General features: G+C 46.3%; 1 protein-coding gene across 1 annotated transcript in view; it reads right to left on the reverse strand.

The window, feature by feature from the left end:
* The window catches only part of samd10b (sterile alpha motif domain containing 10b), a 50,103-nt gene extending 32,676 nt beyond the window's left edge, over positions 1-17,427 (reverse strand). The window contains exons 1-2 of the mRNA XM_034538142.1: positions 17,410-17,427; positions 16,209-16,335 (exon numbers count right to left, since the gene is read on the reverse strand). Coding sequence (XP_034394033.1) covers positions 16,209-16,335; positions 17,410-17,427 — 145 coding nt within the window. The remainder of the gene's footprint in view (positions 1-16,208; positions 16,336-17,409) is intronic.
* Between the last annotated feature and the right edge of the window lie 2,851 nt (positions 17,428-20,278).

Raw genomic sequence — 20,278 nt, forward strand, 5'->3', positions numbered from 1 at the left:
CTCTGAATGAGAGGAGTCACAGTGACCTTGACCTTTGACCTTCACATTCTAAACCAGTTCATCATTGAGTCCACAGGTCCACAGCGATCTTAAAATATCGCATTCACGAGCGCGGATTGGAAGTCGCCGGCGTGAAGACATTAAACAAGCGTTGAGGACAGCGTGACTTTTACTACCCACCGCACCTCCACCGAGAGAGACGGAACTATTGATTACCCATCACTGTGTCAGAGAACATACAATTACAGATCACTTTAGATAAAAACACACACACTCGGACGGGAACACGCACACACACACACACACACACACACACACACACACACACACTCCCGTCATGTCCACTCCGGCTCAGAGGGACTCGCTGCACGTCCTCCTCTCACCGGAGGAGGAGACGCCATGCCGAGGCCCGACACGGTCGCCGCCCCCTAAGAGGATGAAGGGATGAAGAAAGACAGGAAGCGAGCGGGTCGAAGATGAAGCTTCCCGGAGCAGAGCGTTGATATTAATTGCTTCAGGAATCGAACGAGAGAAACGATGAGCGGATGAGATCATGCGATTCTCTCTCTCGTCCTCCTTCACAGCCTCGCTATGACGACGAGGACAGATTAGATCTCGCTGACGGTCGATAATTCGGAGGTCGAACGGTAGAACGTGAGGCGCAATCGGGCTGGTTTCGTACGGTGTTCGTCGCCACATTGACGAAGACTATTACGCCGTAAATCGTGGGCGTATTATTATTACGCCGTCTTCAACTCTAATTTAGTTGTCACGTAACTCGCGTACAAACAACTATCTTTTCCTAAACCTAACTTAAGTATTTTACGACCTCTTCCTCAACCTAACTTAAGGATTTTACGATATCTTCCTCAACCTAACTTAAGTATTTTACGACCTCTTCCTCAACCTAACTTAAGGATTTTACGATATCTTCCTCAACCTAACTTAAGTATTTTATCATCTCTTCCTAAACATAACTAAACATTTTACGATCTTTTTCTAAACCTTAAGTATTTTACGATCTCTTCCTAAACCTGATTAAGTATTTTACGATCCTTTCCTAAACCTTAAGTATTTTACGATCTCTTCCTAAACCTGATTAAGTATTTTACGATCTTTTCCTAAACCTTAAGTATTTTACGATCTCTTCCTAAACCTGATTAAGTATTTTACGATCTTTTCCTAAACCTGATTAAGTATTTTACGATCTTTTCCTAAACCTTAAGTATTTTACGATCTTTTCCTAAACCTTAAGTATTTTACGATCTTTTCCTAAACCTCATTAAGTATTTCACGATCTTTTCTTAAACCTAACTTAGTGGCTGATCGCATTCTTTTACAATATCGGAGTTGCTCCGCTCAACGATTTCACACTTGCCCCAGGCATCCAATCAAATCAAGCAAGAGGCGGGCTTTACTCCTCTACCATTGACTTCCTGTCTCGATGCAGGCGGACGTGGTATAAACGGACGTTGACTTTGGCAGTTATCGATCACGCTGACTTGTATCACTTCCTGCTGCTCATTCTACAGCAAGACCTGGACCTCTGCACCATTGACTACATTCGTTCTGGTTGTGCACTTAAAACCAAGTTTGACCCGTCCACGCCGTCCACGCCGCCCACGCCGTCCACGCCGTCCACGCCGTCCACGCCCGTACGTTTGCCCGCATTTCAATAATGAATCCTTAGTTTAAATAAAAGCCGCTTCAAACTGCCAGAGAGCTCTTCAAGGGCGCACGCCACCCCGTGTTCAATTTTGCATGATGTTTGCTTTACGAGATATTTAATTGTTATTCGACAGGCCGGGCTTAAGAGCGGTAATCAGATGATCGATCTACTTCACGACGCCGCTCCGTTCAATCAATCACAGCCGATAAAGACCTTCTGACAGATCAATCATTAGCCTGCTTGGGACCTCCACATGGATCAGAGGTAAGAGCACACACATTGGGGGGAAGTCACATTAAAAAGGTCTTTAACATCCACAAGCCAAAGGAACCCAAGGGGAATAACGAATGTTTGGGTACAAAATAATATTGCCGGCCCCCCTGCAGGGCCGTCCGGCTAGGGGGGTCCACCGCGCTCTTGTCCGCCGAGCATCGAACAACCCGCTGCCATGTGGAGCCCAGCGGAGCCCGAGTGGACCGCGGTTCCGTTGTGATTGTTACATGCGGTCTGCAAAAAAAATCGATGCGGTGCTCTCACGCGGTGGCCTGGCGAGCGAGACCGGGATGTGGAAAGGGGGTCTGGGGGGGGGGGGGGGGGGGTCTGGGCTCCAGGACTCAATACTTTATTGAATCCCCATGAAAATCACTTGAAGCACTCCGCTTTGTTTGCGCACGTGTGAGCAGCGTAGCGTGGCGAGAAAAAAAACAAATAAAACCAGCCGATGACGCAGCCGAAATGTCCACAAACAAACAAACAAACAAACAAACAAACAAACAAAAAGGTTTGCGGAGCGCCGAGAAGGTTCGCAAACAACCGGATGAACAAACGACCGATGCGAGTCGGCTGATAATCCGCCCGACGGCGTTCACCGCGCCCGCACAAAAGCGACCGGGACGAGGGGGGGGGGGGGGGGGGGATGAAATAAATTAAAGAGGAATGAGAAAGAAAAGGCTTATAGAATGGACAAGAGGGGGGGGGGGGGGGGGATAAAAAGTTAATGCTCCACAGAAGCTGAGAGGTAAACAGAGAGAGAGAGAAAAGGAAATGCGCCAATGAATTTGAAGCCGCGATGGACGAGGAGAGAACGAAACGCCGCAGACGGGGAGTCGGCTCGTAGATCCGTAAGCTGCATAAATGATGAGGAGCAGCAGCTCGGCGGAGGAACTCAGAGCTTTGAAGTTACCAAAAAAAGTTTGATGTGTTGCTCTGCGATGCGATCCAGGAGGCTGGCGCTTAATCTGACCCGGAGGGGTGGGAACGGAGAGAGAGAAGAGAGGTTTAAGACATGAAGCATAGACTTCTATACAACCAGAGGAGTCGCCTCCTGGTGGTGAGGAGAGAGAATGCAGCTTTAACACATGAAGCATATACTTCTATACAACCAGAGGAGTCGCCCCCTGGTGGTCAGGAGAGAGAATGCAGCTTTAACACACGAAGCATAGACTTCTATACAACCAGAGGAGTCGCCCCCTGGTGGTCAGGAGAGAGAATGCAGCTTTAACACATGAAGCATAGACTTCTATACAACCAGAGGAGTCGCCCCCTGGTGGTCAGGAGAGAGAATGCAGCTTTAACACACGAAGCATAGACTTCTATACAACCAGAGGAGTCGCCCCCTGGTGGTCAGTAGAAATAATCCAGGTTTAAGGCACTTCACTTGTCATAACTGTTGCCGCCGGGACAAAACCTCAGTGGGAGAGCGCGTGGTCTGTGTTCACAATTCAGTCAGACGTGTTTGGTCCACGGTCCTTCAGCCAATGAGCTTGCGGCGCCCCCCCCCCCCCCCGCCACACCTGTTTCCGTGGGACTCGGCGGCACGCTGTGCAGATTTGGGGGTCCGTCCTTCTCGGCATAATTGCCGTGTTATCATGTCTTCTCTTCTTATCCAGTCCTTTCAGTCAGATGGACATGCCAATTACCCCTCCTCCACACACACACACACACACACACACTCGGTTGCCAGCGGCTGTGCTGTCAGGTAACATAGCGGACAGCAGCTGGTACAAAGCGGGGAGAAGAATCAAAGCGAGCCCTTCTGCACATCAATGCACATGAAGTCCCAGCAGGAGCGTCTGGTCCGGGCAGAACATCCCACGGGAACCTTCCTCCTCTCCTTTCCTTCTCCTCTCCTTTCCTTCTCCATCCTTTCACTCTAAAACACACTGGCGTCCATCTTCCATTCATCTCTCCTCTTAACTTTCTTAACCTCGTTCCGACTTATTTCTTTCCACCGTTTGTTTTTTTCTTAAAGTCACAGTTACGACGTTTATTCCCTTTTTCTTTCCTTTCCGGCGCCGTATCTCATGGTAACGCGTTAATCAGTTAACGAGTATTCGAGGCACTTTATGCTAAGCTAAGCTAACCGCCCGTGGCTGCAGCTTCATATTTATCTCTATACTAATCTTCTAATCTAATCTGTATTAAAAGTTGTGGAAAGTTGATTTATACGCATCGAGTGTCCCGATGTACCGTTATTGACGATAACCGGGATATTGGCGAATCAAATATATTGCCTTCATGTTAATGAAATGGACCGGTTCTTGTACAGCGCTTTAACACATGACATCGTTCATCCATTCATACACTGATGGGAGGAGCCACTGATGGGAGGAGCCACAGATGGGAGGAGCCACCTGCACCGTCAAACACTCTCAGCTCCCCTGACGTTGACTTCTAATGACGCCAGATGTTTCTCCTCAGTGACGGAGAGACTCTACTTGGCCATCCACCAATGAATCCTTGTGTGTGTGTGTGTGTGTGTGTGTGTGTGTGTGTGTGTGTGTCACAGTGATTCCAGTAACTCTGTTCCAAACCAGATCTCGTTCCTTCTCTCTATTCCAGTTTTTCCTCCGTCCAGGAAAAAATATATTTACATAAATTACAAAATGATGCTCGCCAATCAAACAATAACGCGTCCGTAACTGTCATAGCACGTTAGCTTTGGTCCAAAAGAGACTCTGATATAAACGTGTTCAGTTTGAAGCACTTATCCTGAAAGTCCGCTGGAGATGAGAACGTTTTAAATATCTAGGATTTTATTATGCTTCATCATTTATTATGGATTTATTCTCACGTGTTTTCTGAGTTCTTCTCTTCACCTCTGCTGAACCATTTCCCTATTATCGCTCCTCAAACACACACACACACTTAAACACAGTCCAATTATCCCTCACAGACGTTGTGTTCACAACGTGGCATTAAACAGCACACGTGTGAGCGTTCCTCTTTTCTCACACACACACACACACACACACACGCACACACACACACACACACACGGCTGAGCCATTACATCTGTACTCGCGTTAGAGCATCGGAGCCATTTTCACTCTCGATGAAAGAGGACAAGCGAGAGGAGCTTTATTATGCAACCCCCATTTAATCACTTCGCTTTCAGCTGCATTACGTGCACCTCATCCAACCACGTCGTGCACCTCATCCAACCACGTCGTGCACCTCATCCAACCACATCGTGCACCTCATCCAACCACATCGTGCACCTCATCCAACCACATCGTGCACCTCATCCAACCACATCGTGCACCTCATCCAACCACATCGTGCACCTCATCCAACCACATCGTGCACCTCATCCAACCACATTGTGCACCTCATCCAACCACCTCGTGCACCTCATCCAACCACGTCGTGCACCTCATCCAACCACATCGTGCACCTCATCCAACCACATTGTGCACCTCATCCAACCACGTCGTGCACCTCATCCAACCACGTCGTGCACCTCATCCAACCACGTCGTGCACCTCATCCAACCACGTCGTGCACCTCATCCAACCACGTCGTGCACCTCATCCAACCACATCGTGCACCTCGTGCACCTCATCCAACCACGTCGTGCACCTCATCCAACCATGTCGTGCACCTCATCCAACCACTTCGTGCACCTCATCCAACTACATCGTGCACCTCATCCAACCACATCGTGCACCTCATCCAACCACATCGTGCACCTCATCCAACCACATCGTGCACCTCATCCAACCACATCGTGCACCTCATCCAACCACCTCGTGCACCTCATCCAACCACCTCGTGCACCTCATCCAACCACGTCGTGCACCTCATCCAACCACATCGTGCACCTCATCCAACCACATTGTGCACCTCATCCAACCACGTCGTGCAACCTCATCCAACCACGTCGTGCACCTCATCCAACCACGTCGTGCACCTCATCCAACCACCTCGTGCACCTCATCCAACCACGTCGTGCACCTCATCCAACCACGTCGTGCACCTCATCCAACCACATCGTGCACTTTCCCTCTGCAGAAGCTCCCGAAGAAAAAGATTTGTCTCGCAAGTGCAAATGTGGCCTTCAGTGCATGCGTGTAGCTTGAGTTGTGTGTCGACTGTGTGTGTGTGTGTGTGTGTGTGTGAGTGTGTGCTCCTACCAACACCCAAAGCCTGCAGAGCACCAGTGACCTGATATGTAGGGCGAGACCGTTGACGTTGGGGTTGACAGCTTAGAGCCCGCCCCCCACTCGCTCTGACTGACGGCCACTGTGACCCCCGGCTGCCTCAACGGGTTCGGGGGGGGGGGGGAACGTCTGTCATTCAGAGCTCGATGAGAGAAAATAAATAAAAATACAAATCTATTTCTGGGGCGAAAAGCTGTGTGAAGAAAGAGAGGACAAGACAAAAAGCAGACGAAGAGGCAATAAACTGCTTTTAGGGCGATATGTATTGGGACTCAAACCGATGGCTGCGTGTTCCTCAAAGCAACTGTCAGGATGTGCAAAAGTCTCACATCGCCTCGGGGTGCGTGCACAGAGTCAAAAATATACATGGCTGCACATGTATCGCTACAGGATTTCTCTTCTTCCTCTTCTTCTTCTTCTTCTTCTTCTTTTTTTTTGTTATTTCCAGCCCCCGCGGCCTTTTCGTGGCCATCGCAGCACTTAGGCGATCACATCCCGCTGCTTCCATCTCCCACTTCCACGGGACAAATCCCTCCTAATGTACGGATGAGGCACAACGGACACATGTGTCTCAGTGGATTTCAACAAAAAAATGAATCGGGTCAAAAGGGTGCGGACGCTCCGAAGAGCTTCATTCTACACAAAGGAGCGTTGGGTTGGCTTTTTGCCACCGCGCGATGTAAAGGAAGTGTATTTGTAATAATATAACCTGTGGATGTTTGCATGATGTCTCCTTTAATAATAAGAAGGGGGCACGTGAGGCAGCGGGTTACATTTGGGTTAAAAAGGATCTCTTCCGCTCGGCCTCCGGGACGTTTTTTCCTGGAGGGCGACATTAAGAGAATCCGAGTGGGTTCTTATTCGACCGGCTGAAAGGCAGAACATCAGATTATACGTACACACGCCAACGGAAACCTGCACGCCACTTAAATAAACCACTGAAATATCCATCAAATCTCTGCTATATATATATATATATAGAGAGAGAGAGAGAGAGAGAGTGAGTGCCATATGGCTTTCATTCATCTCAGCCAGAGAGTCCTCGGGGTCGGAGAGGAAAGAAATAGGGAAAAGTTTAAGTTTAATAAGTGAAAAGCTCATTTTGTCAATTGGGATTTTAAATTATTGGAAAGGGGATGTTAGATAATAGATACATATGTTAGATAATAGATACATATGTTAGATAATAGATACATACGTTAGATAATAGATATATATGTTAGATAATAGATTCATATTGTTAGATAATCGATACATACGTTAGATAATAGATATATGTTAGATAATAGATATACGTTAGATAATAGATATATGTTAGATAATAGATATATATGTTAGATAATAGATACATATGTTAGATAATCAATACATATGTTAGATAATAGATACATATTGTTAGATAATCGATACATACGTTAGATAATAGATATATATGTTAGATAATAGATACATTTTGTTAGATAATCGATACATACGTTAAATAATAGATACATATGTTAGATAATCGATACATATATTAGATAATAGATTCATATTGTTAGATAGTCGATACATATGTTAAAGAATAGATTCATATTGTTAGATAATAGATTCATATTGTTAGATAATAGATACATATTGTTAGATAATAGATACATAAATAACATAAATATATATTAGAGATGAATTATGGGCTGTTTACAATAACCTCTAATAATACATCATTAAAAGTACTAATGACAAGATTTACATAATACATAACAAATAAAAAAAAAATCTTAACTTATCATTTGAAATGTGTGTTTTTATGACGACAATTACTAAATATATAACATTTTAAATGTTTGATGGTTTACGGTCTTATGATGTCCGGATCCTTGCAGACCAGCTGCGATACCAAACAACAAAGTGATCCGTATCTGCCAATATGGATCAATGATCAACAATTAGTATTGCTGGCAACAAAAAGAAAACGTGATCAGGGATGTGTAAAAGTTTATACCTGCTCCCTTTTTTTCCAGTGGGTTTTATGATCCCGTAGCACCGCTGTTGGCCGAACACGCTCACCCGAAGCAATAAAAGTGAGCACACTCGGCTGTCGATCACACTGTTGTAAAACAGGCAATAAAAGGTGTTGTGAGCGAGCGCGAGTCACCTCAGCCCCGTAACCGGGCAACCCCCAAAATGCCACGATGCCAGTTTTCCTGCATCGGCGGGTGAGATCAGACGTGGACAGACGTGGAGGTGCACACTCACTCGCACGGGCGCATGATCACCGGTGCAAAAAAAAAACAGCAGCAGCAGAGAAAGTTCAGAGAGTCAAGAGAGAGAGAGAGAGAGAGAGAGAGAGAGAGAGAGAATGTACCAATAAATATGCAGCAGAGGGTGAACCGTATGGAGGGCAATTTAAAAACAACAACAAAAAACAACAAATGTGTGAAACGTCGTCTGGAGGAAGAGCAGGAAGAAAGAAATCGGCTCAGAGGACGATAAGAGAGGCAAAATTGATTTTCTATTTTCGGAAGAAAGGTATGACCGATGGTCTGAAACACGTTACTTTTCAAAGACACACACACACACAACACACACCACACACACACACACACTCGCTAGGAGGAGCGGGCCAACCCTATTAACAAAAGAGTGAAAAAGCTCCGAGCTTCCCCGATCACGCAAGGCCACACTTAATTAGACTGTTTGTCTAGCAGACTCTAATGGGGGGGGGGGGGCTCTCCTTGAAACTACAGGCCCAAAGACATCTGAGCGAGGATGAGACTGAGGATAAACAGGGGGGGGGGGGGGGGGGCTCTCCTTGAAACTACAGGCCCAAAGACATCTGAGCGAGGATGAGACTGAGGATACACAGGGGGGGGGGGGGGGGGGGGGGGGCGAACAGACGTGGCCTCATCACACCAACGTGGCCTCGCCTTAATAAATAGAATAGGAGTAGAATGGGCATCGAACACTCGTACAAAATAAAATAACGTTCTTTTGCGGATGGCTAGTCGAGAACCGTTATCAATCAGGTTTTATTGATATGGCACCTTAAAAAAAATTTCAATTAAATCTGCTTTACAAATTAATGACAAGATAATTAGACGAAGAGATTAATGCACACCCAAATGAAGTTGAGAAAAAATAGATAAATATATTTTTTTTTTGGATGATCACAGTAAAACTGTTCAATAAGAGTGTAATAAAATAAGAAATAAATACTAAAACCGTAGCATAAAAACACTGGAGAAAATCTGACATGATAATAAGCAATAATTATAATAAAAACGGCTATATAAAAGCTGTATTGAATAGATTTTTTTGAGTTGCTAAAAATATATAAATATCAATATTTTCAACCTTTAGAGGGTTGAAAGCAGCCTCACCAAAAGTTGTTGCCACTTTTGCCACAATTTCCAATGGTTCCAAAGGTTCCAACAGTCCCAATGGTTCCAATGGTCCTAACGGTCCCAATGGTCCCAATGGTCCTAACGGTCCCAATGGTTACAATGGTTACAATGGTTACAATGGTCCTAACGGTCCCAATGGTTACAATGGTCCCAATGGTTCCAATGGTTCCAATGGTTCCAATGGTTCCAACGGTCCCAATGGTTACAATGGTCCCAATGGTTCCAACGGTCCCAATGGTCCTAACGGTCCCAATGGTTCCAATGGTTCCAATGGTCCCAATGGTTACAATGGTCCTAACGGTCCCAATGGTTCCAATGGTCCCAATGGTTACAATGGTCCTAACGGTCCCAATGGTTCCAATGGTCCCAATGGTTCCAATGGTTCCAATGGTTCCAACGGTTCCAACGGTCCCAATGGTTCCAACGGTCCCAATGGTTCCAATGGTCCCAGTGCCACCGATAAACATGGCCACCTCTCCGACCGTCCCGCTGCGTTGATTTAAACGGGAACCTCCGTTCCGCTCCTGTTCTACTTCTATTTCTTTGTCATTTTTCTCAGGACAGACGGCAATGACACAGATCAACAATGGACAATATTCATAAATGGTAAACTGAGCAATTACAGTGACGTCGAGGTAATTATAGCCGGGGAGGGGGAAAAGAAAAGCACACAAACGAGATAAAACAAAGAGACCAAAACACATCGATTAAATCGATCTGAAGGAAACGATACAGCCAGCCGGAGAGAGTTCACCTGCATCACGTCAGTAAGTAACAACAGTTCGATGCATCAGGGATTCAACCGCGGTATGAAATTATACCTAATTAGTGCAATCCTTCAGAAAAATTACATTTCTCTTCTTCATCCATCCCTGAACCCTCTCAACCCTCTCCCTCGCTGCCTCTCATGGTGCAGAAGGCTAATTAAAGGAGAGAAATTGGATATGGGCCTGTGCACACTCTAATTCAGGGAGAGGAAGGGAGGAAGGAAGGGAGGAAGGAAGGGAGGAAGGAAGGGAGGGAGTGGGGGGGGGGAGAAGTCGGACCCAGTACAAGGGCCTCACCCTGAGATACAGGGTTTATTATTGGGTTCCTTTCAGGGTAACTTCTGTTTGATTGCAACTTATTTAAGTGATATCATGTCTATAAACACGTCAAGTGCTCTGCGGGTTGTAAACAATACAAATAGCGCAAAGACACAATAGATGATTGGGTGTGTGCGATTCCATGATTTATGGGAATCAAAGTATTTTCTTCGGGGCTTTGAGCTCCACAAGCCGAGCGCCATGTAGTCCCGTTTCCTTGGAAACGTCTGCAACACCCGGCCACTGAAACCCCCCCAAAACCATCGAAGTGCCACGGCAGGTAAGAGATGAACAATGAAAGAAAGACGCCAAAGCGACACATATCAGAGCCGGGTTGTAATAAATAATAAAAAAAATGAAAGACCCTTTAACCCTTTTGAGGCGTCACTCGACCGAGGGAACGATTTACGAGCGCGCTCGAGCTTCATCAGTCACGTCGGGACGTTTTGGGAGAACTGAGAGCGTTTGGAGAGGCGGCGGTGATCCAGGTGCAGCTGCAGGGGGGGGGCAGTGGCAAATCAGAGAGCCGATGATGGACGACACACACACACACACACATACACACACACATACAACCCCCACTGTGCCTCGGTAACTTAGAGGGTTAACACACTATTTAACTTTTCTAGAAAAAACACATTTGGCTTTAACTGGTGTTGGAGCCAAATGGAGCCAAATGGAGCCAAATGGAGCCCCCCCCCCCCCCCACCCCCACCCCCACCCCCCCCACCCCTCATCATCACACCCACTGAGGGGCTCCTTCTGCTTCATCTGCATGTGCACCCACACACAGAAGTAAACAAACACATGGACTAAAACAAACAACAACGAGCCACATGTGACTCTGCAGACTGTGAGTCCGGAGCCTGAAGGCCTCGCTGGAAAAAAAAAAAGGGGGAGCGATTGTTTTTTTCGCAGTTGAATGATCGTCCGACTTTGTGACGCGAGCGGAAAGAAAAACGTCCAAAAATACACATTCGGGTGTTCATTTGACTATTTTGTCTGTTTGCGTCCGTAGATTTCTGAGTCAAAGTAGCGTCTCCGCCTTGCAGGAGGAAAATCCTCAAACATCGACCCCTCTCGCAGCGCTCTGTCGACCCACATGAGAGACATGAATTAATGGGTTGTTATTTTTGGGATCGTTCTCCAGCTGTGCGCTCGTCTCTGTCGGGGTTGATGGTGAGCACTTATGCCGAGCACTGAACGGATGAATGGAAGCCGCCCTGGCTTTCTCTGCACCGGACACCGATCTCTGGATACCCTGCATGCTGAGCTTAGCCAGGCCACACACACACACACACACACACACACACACACACACACACACACACACTGGGTTGCCTCCAGTGGCGTAGTCATGGTATTGCACACTACAATGACTAGCCCTATATGGTGTACGCATGTCACGACGCAAACACAAACTATACAGACTGTAAATAAGAAGTCAACCACTGACTGCCGTTATGAAGCCACGTGTTTGCAGATTTGGACGTCGCCATCTTGTTTGTCTGCAACCAGTGAACAGGAAGTGACCATATTTGGACTGAGGAGGAGTGACGTAGAGACCTGTCTATCACAAAGGTTGCCCCGCCCTAAAGCTTACTCCGCTTTATGGTCTGTCTGATTAGTCGCCCCAGTAGATAGAATGCAGCTTCAACACATGACGCATAGACTTCTATACAACCAGAGGAGTCGCCCCCTGGTGGTCAGGAGATAGAATGCAGCTTCAACACATGAAGTGTAGACTTCTATACAACCAGAGGAGTCGCCCCCTGGTGGTCAGGAGAGAGAATGCAGCTCTAACACATGAAGTGTAGACTTCTATACAACCAGAGGAGTCGCCCCCTGGTGGTCAGTAGATAGAATGCAGCTTCAACACATGACGCATAGACTTCTATACAACCAGAGGAGTCGCCCCATGGTGGTCAGGAGTTAGAATGCAGCTTCAACACATGAAGTGTAGACTTCTATACAACCAGAGGAGTCGCCCCCTGGTGGTCAGGAGAGAGAATGCAGCTCTAACACATGAAGTGTAGACTTCTATACAACCAGAGGAGTCGCCCCCTGGTGGTCAGGAGAGAGAATGCAGCTCTAACACATGAAGCGTAGACTTCTATACAACCAGAGGAGTCGCCCCCTGGTGGTCAGGAGAGAGGATGCAGCTTTAACACATGAAGCATAGACTTCTATACAACCAGAGGAGTCGCCCCCTGGTGGTCAGTAGATAGAATGCAGCTTCAACACATGACGCATAGACTTCTATACAACCAGAGGAGTCGCCCCCTGGTGGTCAGGAGAGAGAATGCCGATTTTAAGACATGAAGCAGCAGAGATGAATTCACCTTTTCCACGTGATATAAACAAATTGAATGCAATCCGTAGACAAATAGATTGTCAGCATGCCGCCCCGAGTGCGTCTGCATTTCGCCCTCGTCCTCCTCTGAAAAGCATCCCCGGCTCCTCGCCGCAGCGCCAGAAGCATCATTTGTACGGCTGCATATCTCAAATATAAGAGCCGGATGTTAGAAGCAAAACATCTGATGAATTTGATCCACTCTGAATATAGCCCCCCCCCCCCCCCCCCCACAAAAAAACCAGAATGGGGCATAATTACATGGCGCGACTCGCCGTGCGGCCGACGGCGAGACGGAGAAATGTAATTCTCTCTGCAATTTACATGAAGATGGGAAACAAATCGTGTCTATTATAACCATCCAGAGTGCCGAGTCTCCCTCGTAGTCGGCCTGGTAGCCGACAGCCCGGCGAACAACTCAACAGCAACGAGGAAACCCGACATGCCCCGACGTCGACGAGCAACTCCGCCATCATGCCGAAGGAAAACATTCACGGGGGAACCAACCGAGCCCGGGACGTCCCGCGGTTCCATCTCCATTTGCGTTTCTATTTCTTCTTCTCGGATTATAACTTTTATATTGATTACACCTGAACAGCTGTGTGGGGGGGGGGGGGAAGGTTCCTCTAAGACTACGTTAAAGGGGGTCCGTGGTTCTGGTTGAAAAATGAAAACCCCGACGTGTCCTCAAACAGTCTTTAAAGTTGAAGCGGCGAGGCACACTGTCGGCCCGTGGCGACGGGTAAATTAATGACGCTTAAGTAAACTATGGATTAATTATAGATAGCGCAATGTGTCGCTTGGCATATATGCACATCTGACTGAGTGTCCTAACAAAGAGGAGAGATGCCTCGGTGGACCTCTGATTGGGCTTCGCTAACCCCGCCCCTCCTTGAGTAAACACCAGCAGCCGAGCACGGAACAGATAACAGGACAACAACAACAACAACGACAACAGCAAGAGCTTTTTATGCACATAATGTTAATGGGTGTTCGCGGCCCTTTCAGCTTTGGCCCCTGAAGCCGGAGACAGAGGCGAGTTATCTTTTACATCTTCAGCCTTTAATAAGCTGCAGGAGTGTGACCTCATCGGAGGACGATGGCGGTTCCCACGCATGTTTGGAGAGGTTTGGACATTTAAAAAAAAAAGAGCCGGCACTCGTCGGTTTGTGGACCGACGTTTTTAAGCCTCGAGTTCGGCTTTTTGTAACCACTGAACAGGAAGTGACCATATTTTTTGAGTGACGTAGAGACGCCGTGGTAGCGAACTGTCAATCACCTTGTAGCCCCGCCCCTAAAGCATCCCCTGCTTTATGGTCTGTTTGACTCTAAATGACCATAATTTACTAAATGAACATCACGCTGTATTGAAGAAGACTTGAAACTAGAGATTGAGACCAAAAACTAATGTTTACAATGTTTACTGAGGGAATACATCAAGAGAAGTAGAGTCATTTATATAGACTTCTATACAACCAGAGGAGTCGCCCCCTGGTGGTCAGGAGAGAGAATGCAGCTTTAACACATGAAGCATAGACTTCTATACAACCAGAGGAGTCGCCCCCTGGTGGTCAGGAGAGAGAATGCAGCTTTAACACACGAAGCATAGACTTCTATACAACCAGAGGAGTCGCCCCCTGGTGGTCAGGAGAGAGAATGCAGCTTTAACACATGAAGCATAGACTTCTATACAACCAGAGGAGTCGCCCCCTGGTGGTCAGGAGAGAGAATGCAGCTTTAACACACGAAGCATAGACTTCTATACAACCAGAGGAGTCGCCCCCTGGTGGTCAGGAGAGAGAATGCAGCTTTAACACATGAAGCATAGACTTCTATACAAGCAGAGGAGTCGCCCCCCTGGTGGTCAGGAGAGAGAATGCAGCTTTAACACATGAAGCATAGACTTCTATACAAGCAGAGGAGTCGCCCCCTGGTGGTCAGGAGAGAGAATGCAGCTTTAACATCTGAGAGAGCGTGGACATCATCAGAAAAGCTAACGGGACAGAGGCTGCAATCGGCAGCCGGATGCAAAGTAACCATAACTTGTCAAAGCGTCGGCTGCACCCTGAGTTTGGAAGTCAAATTCGGTCTCAAAGAATCTATCAAGGAGTTTGGAAATTTGAGTCAACATAAGTATGGAATTCTGAAGCGGACAGCGTGTAAGAAACGTGGGGTCACAATAAACCAATTAATCAATAAACAGCAAACCAATCAGCAACTATTTTGACAATCTGTAGTTCCGATGATTTTTTAAAGCAAAACTACGAAATATTTTCAGTCTCCAGCTCTTCAAATGTGAAGATGTGTGGTGGCTTTTTATTCATAATGCATTGAAAAATTCGCTATTTTAACCTTTTGACCCACATTTTTCACTATTGTCTTGTCATTTTTATTGAAGTAAAAATTTTGATTGGATTAGTTGGGAAAATAAACGGTCATTGTTTACAATTATCCAAACACACGAAAGAGAAAGATCCTTCCTATCGCCTACACTTCCAAACATTATGCTTGTATTTACATAGGATTAGTTAATCATTTAAGTCAAATTAAAATGGTTTGGATGATGGTCCGAGTGTGTGTTCGGTTATAAAACACTCCTCCCTCAGCACTCCTTTGATTTCCCCACATTTCTGGTGAACATGATGTTTAATCTTTGTCTCCGTTGACATCATTTAGTCTCCATTATTAAACAAAACAAAAGAATGAAGAACAAAGAGCGCTGGCTCATTGTGATACTCCTGAGCTTGTAATTCATCCGGCCGAGGCAGGTGCTCTGGCCCCTCAAATATAGAGACAGACAGACCACGATAAACGCTGGACTTCTTTTCCAGAAGAATTTAATTAATCTATTTAAATTAATAATTTGATGGGCCGCTTAACAAATATATATTTTTTTTAAATAAATCGCAGAATATGGGCACCAATGGAACACTTCACAAGTTTCAGAGTTTGACAATCTGACATCCTGTGATTATTTTTATTTTGGTCTGGAGATCCAGAAGATTAATCCAAGTAAAATACATTAGCCGCATGTACATACTGTACTTTGAATCACATCAAACCACAAAAATGAAAAAAAAAAGAAAAAAAAAACACACACATTTTGGACAGAATATTATAATAACGTCGCAAAAATGAAATATCCTAAACGTGCAAAAAATTTAAAAAAAAAAGACCCAAATCTCAAAGTGGTGTAACGAGGTCGTTATTGGAAGCGGTGGCCGCCGTGGGGCTCGCTCCACGCGGCGTGCAGCGGGGTGAACTAAGCGCTCCTACCGTCCACAGCCATGCTCGGTCTCAGCGTGTGTCGCTCCGTGGTGTCAGCGGGACGCTCCCATTCCCCTGCGCCGGGTGAGTGGACGCACGAGGCGGCGTTGGAGGGCGAGGATGAAGAGCGCGGCTCCTACGCGGACGTGTGCGCACGGAGACGGCGGCGCTCACTGTGGTCGCGAGAGAGAGAGAGAGAGAGGGGGAGAGAGAGAGAGAGAGAGAGAGAGAGAGAGAGAGAGAGAGAGAGAGAAAAGAAAAGAAGGAAAAAAATAGAAACCATGGATCAAGCTCCCCCTCTCTGTCGGTTCACGGCCATTTGTTGTCCGGGACCAGTCCGATATGAAGCGGCTCCTTCTGAATCTCCGCCCCCACCCCATCCCTCCATCCCTCCATCCCTCCATCCCTCCCTCCATCCCTCCATCCCCCCATCCCCTCTCTCGGTATACCTGACCGCGGAGAGACAAAAGGTCATTATGCCTCGAGACCAGCTGTTACTGGATACAGTATAGCCGACGTCTCTCTCTCTCTCTCTCTCTCTCTCTCTCTCTCTCTCTCTCTCTCTCTCTCTCACGCGTAAACAGCCACATTCGCTACAATAGGAATATTATTTTGGGATCTTTCTTTTGTCCACGAATATGTTTTGAATTTTTTCTGCGTTTTCACAGGAAACAACTAAAGCAAGGTAGCGGCAACGACCTGTCAATCACAGTAAGACCGCCCTCATTTTATATAGACTTCTATACAACCAGGAGTCGCCCCTGGTGGTCAGGAGAGAGAATGCAGCTTTAACACATGAAGCATATACTTCTATACAACCAGAGAATTTGCCCCCTGGTGGTCAGGAGAGAGAATGCAGCTTTAACACATGAAGCATAGACTTCTATACAACCAGAGGAGTCGCCCCCTGGTGGTCAGGAGAGAGAATGCAGCTTTAACACATGAAGCATAGACTTCTATACAACCAGAGGAGTCGCCCCCTGGTGGTCAGGAGAGAGAATGCAGCTTGAACACATGACGCATAGACTTCTATACAACCAGAGGAGTCGCCCCCTGGTGGTCAGGAGAGAGAATGCAGCTTTAACACATGAAGCATAGACTTCTATACAACCAGACAAGTCGCCCCCTGGTGGTCAAGAGAGAGAACACGTCCACATTGGCTTCAATCAGCAGAACTGGAAGTTGCTGCCTGTGTCAAAATAAACAACACTTGCTCTTTGGGCCCCATGGATGCAGAAGATCATCGGAAGATCTACGTATACTTTTAAGTCCAACTTTTCTTTTTGCCTCATGTGCCTCTGGGTAACCTTTATGAACTCCAGCGCTTCATCCGGTTCTCTTTATACATCCACGGTTGGCACTGGTTCATATCAATACCTGTGTCTGCCTCTCCAGTCCACACTTTGCGAGTGTTTGTAGTCCTCAAACTTTTGGTCGAGATAAAGTTTTTACCCAACACCTCTGTTTGGGAAATGCAGGTGAAGGAGCACACGCCTCCTCCTCGTCTTCAGAAGATAACAACCTCCCTTTAACCGAGACGCGATGAGAAACCTGCCTCCTCTGTCTGACTGTAACACAGAAAGTAGTCCCCTGGGAATCCCTCTACAGAAGGGGCTCCCTTTATTGTGCAGTGGCGGCAATGAAACACATGTACGGCGCGCACCGTGTCATTTTTATCTGTCGCTCGTCTTCTCTCGCTCAAAACACGCTAAACCCAAAGTGAGCCCCCGTCTCACGCCGACGTAAACAAACAGGCATTCACGAAGGCAGCCGATAAGTCATCCGGCTTGTTGACGGGACGGCTCTCTGAGTGTTTACCTTCAGACTCCAAGACAAGTGCCTTTTTCTTTATAATAAAGAATAAAAAAATAAACTTGCAAAGAGACTTGCACTCCGCGACCCAAAAGTTTCCAATTTCTTTACAATGTCGGTTGAGAGATAACTTTAAAAACAATTTTTTAGGGCAAATAAAAATAATAAATAAAAAAACTTCCGTAAAGTTCTCACAAGAGACGGATACAATGGAAATAAAAGAATAAGCGTAGGTGGAGATATCCAGTATGGAGGTTCAGATCCATCGGTCAGTGTGTTCACATCCCAGTCTTCTGGTGGCTGCAATGGAGCGCAGCAATGGAGCGCAGCAATGGAGCGCAGCAATGGGTTGATGATGTATTTTTATAAAGAGGCCAAATCCTGGAAGTTAGCGTCGCACTGGTTCCCTCAACAAAAGAAGCCAAATGCATTTTGGATTATTGCAGAAAATATTAGAACTAAAATAAGTTCAGGAAATATTTTTCTGATTTTGTTCAGCGAGATAACTTTCGCAAATATATGCACCGCTTTTTTTTAATGGTTTTTGACGCGTGAATGTCTTTTGGCAGAAGTGAAAAAGCTACAACGCGGTCACACGGAGTCTCAGAGTCTCATTTACTTGTTAGAGAAACTACAATTGTTATTGTAATAATAATAAAAAAGGACTCCTAACCTTAACAAACCAAGTCAAAACAAACTTTAAAGTCACTTTCATCGTGAATTCCGTCAATTTCCAGAATGCAACCGAGTAAAGTGCGCGTCATTAAACCTGTGATAGAAAATCACCTTCAATACCCTGGCTTCCTGTCAGCAATGTGACATCATCGGGGGTTATTAGCTCCACCTAGAGGGCCGCGCTACCGCATAGGTTATCAATTGGAGACACCAGAGGTAGCCCTGGCATCCATGAGACGCTCAGCTGCAATACAGCTTCCCACCACTTGGTGGCGGTAATGCGTCAATCGGTTGTTTTACAAGCTCCAATAGGCAGAAGAAGACACTCGGCTAGCCGCTAGCTTGTAGCGAAAGTTATGGAGAAGTATTTAAAATGAGGAAATGAAGACGAAAGTGGTGATAAAAAAAACCAAAAGTCTAAATGTTTGCGCAAGTACAATCAAGTTGTTAACGGAGTGTGTGTGTGTGCGTGTGTGTGCGTGTGTGTGCGTGCGTGTGTGTGTGTGTGTGTGTGTGTGTGAGCTAACGCTACCAACGCAGAAAAAGAAAGCAAATCATTCGCAGATTATAAGGCTGTATTTTCATTTGCACATTATTTAATTTTATTTACGGTTTATTTAATTTGAAACGTATTATTTTGATGTTATTTATTTATCAAATTTCAAGTCCCTCCTTTGGTTCTCTAGTCAAATCTATTTATTAGTTATTGTTGTGTTAATAAGCCTGACTTTAAATGTGTTCTTGTATTAGCTTGATTTGTTCCATGAATTGTTCGCCTGTTGTGCGTCTTGTTGTTGTTGTTGTTGTTGTTGTTGTTGTTGTTGTTGTTACATACACATGATGAGCAAATGTCTTTGTGATGATCACACTGGGTCATGTTTTTGCTTGTTCAACTGTAAGTGGATTTGATTTAGTTATTGAATACAAATCAAACCAAGAGGGAGATCAATTAGTTAAACCAACACGGTCTTACTATTGGAATGGGCCCCGGGCCACTTTGTTATTGGAATGGGCCCCGAGGTCAAAAAGGTCAAGAACCCTCCAGAAGACGTCATTCAGTTGTTTTCGTGCCCCTTTAAGGTGGAAAAGCGTCACGGAAACCAAAAAAAAAAGGTCAAGAGCCCGTGTGATCCACCATCTATGCAAACACGCAGACCAAGACACATAAAGCATGGGCAGGATCTAGAAGAGAACCCCCCCCCCCCCCCTTGGTGGACACCCCCACGTCATCAAACAGCCGAGCTTCACTTCAAGAGACATCTCTCTCTCTCTCTCTCTCTCTCTCTCTCTCTCTCTCTCTCTCTCTCTCTCTCTCTCTCTCTCTCTCTCTCTCAGTCCATCGGTCTGCAGGAGGGAGGATGAGGGTCCTCCCCCAGAGTCCAGGCCCCCGGATCATCCAAAGGGGGCACAACGAGGAGCCCGGCTGAAGGCTGTGGGGGGGTCCTTCGGGGGGCTCATACAGATCTGATGGCGGACCCCCCCACATGTCGCTCCCCAAAGACGGAGCTTGACTTAGAAGTGTGCTACTGTGAGCCCGACAGGACATTCTGTCCTGTAAAAAAATAAATAAAAGATAGAGCAGTTGTGATCTT

The sequence above is a fragment of the Cyclopterus lumpus genome, chromosome 7, assembly GCF_009769545.1.
Source record: "Cyclopterus lumpus isolate fCycLum1 chromosome 7, fCycLum1.pri, whole genome shotgun sequence".
NCBI classification, from domain to species: domain Eukaryota; kingdom Metazoa; phylum Chordata; class Actinopteri; order Perciformes; family Cyclopteridae; genus Cyclopterus; species Cyclopterus lumpus.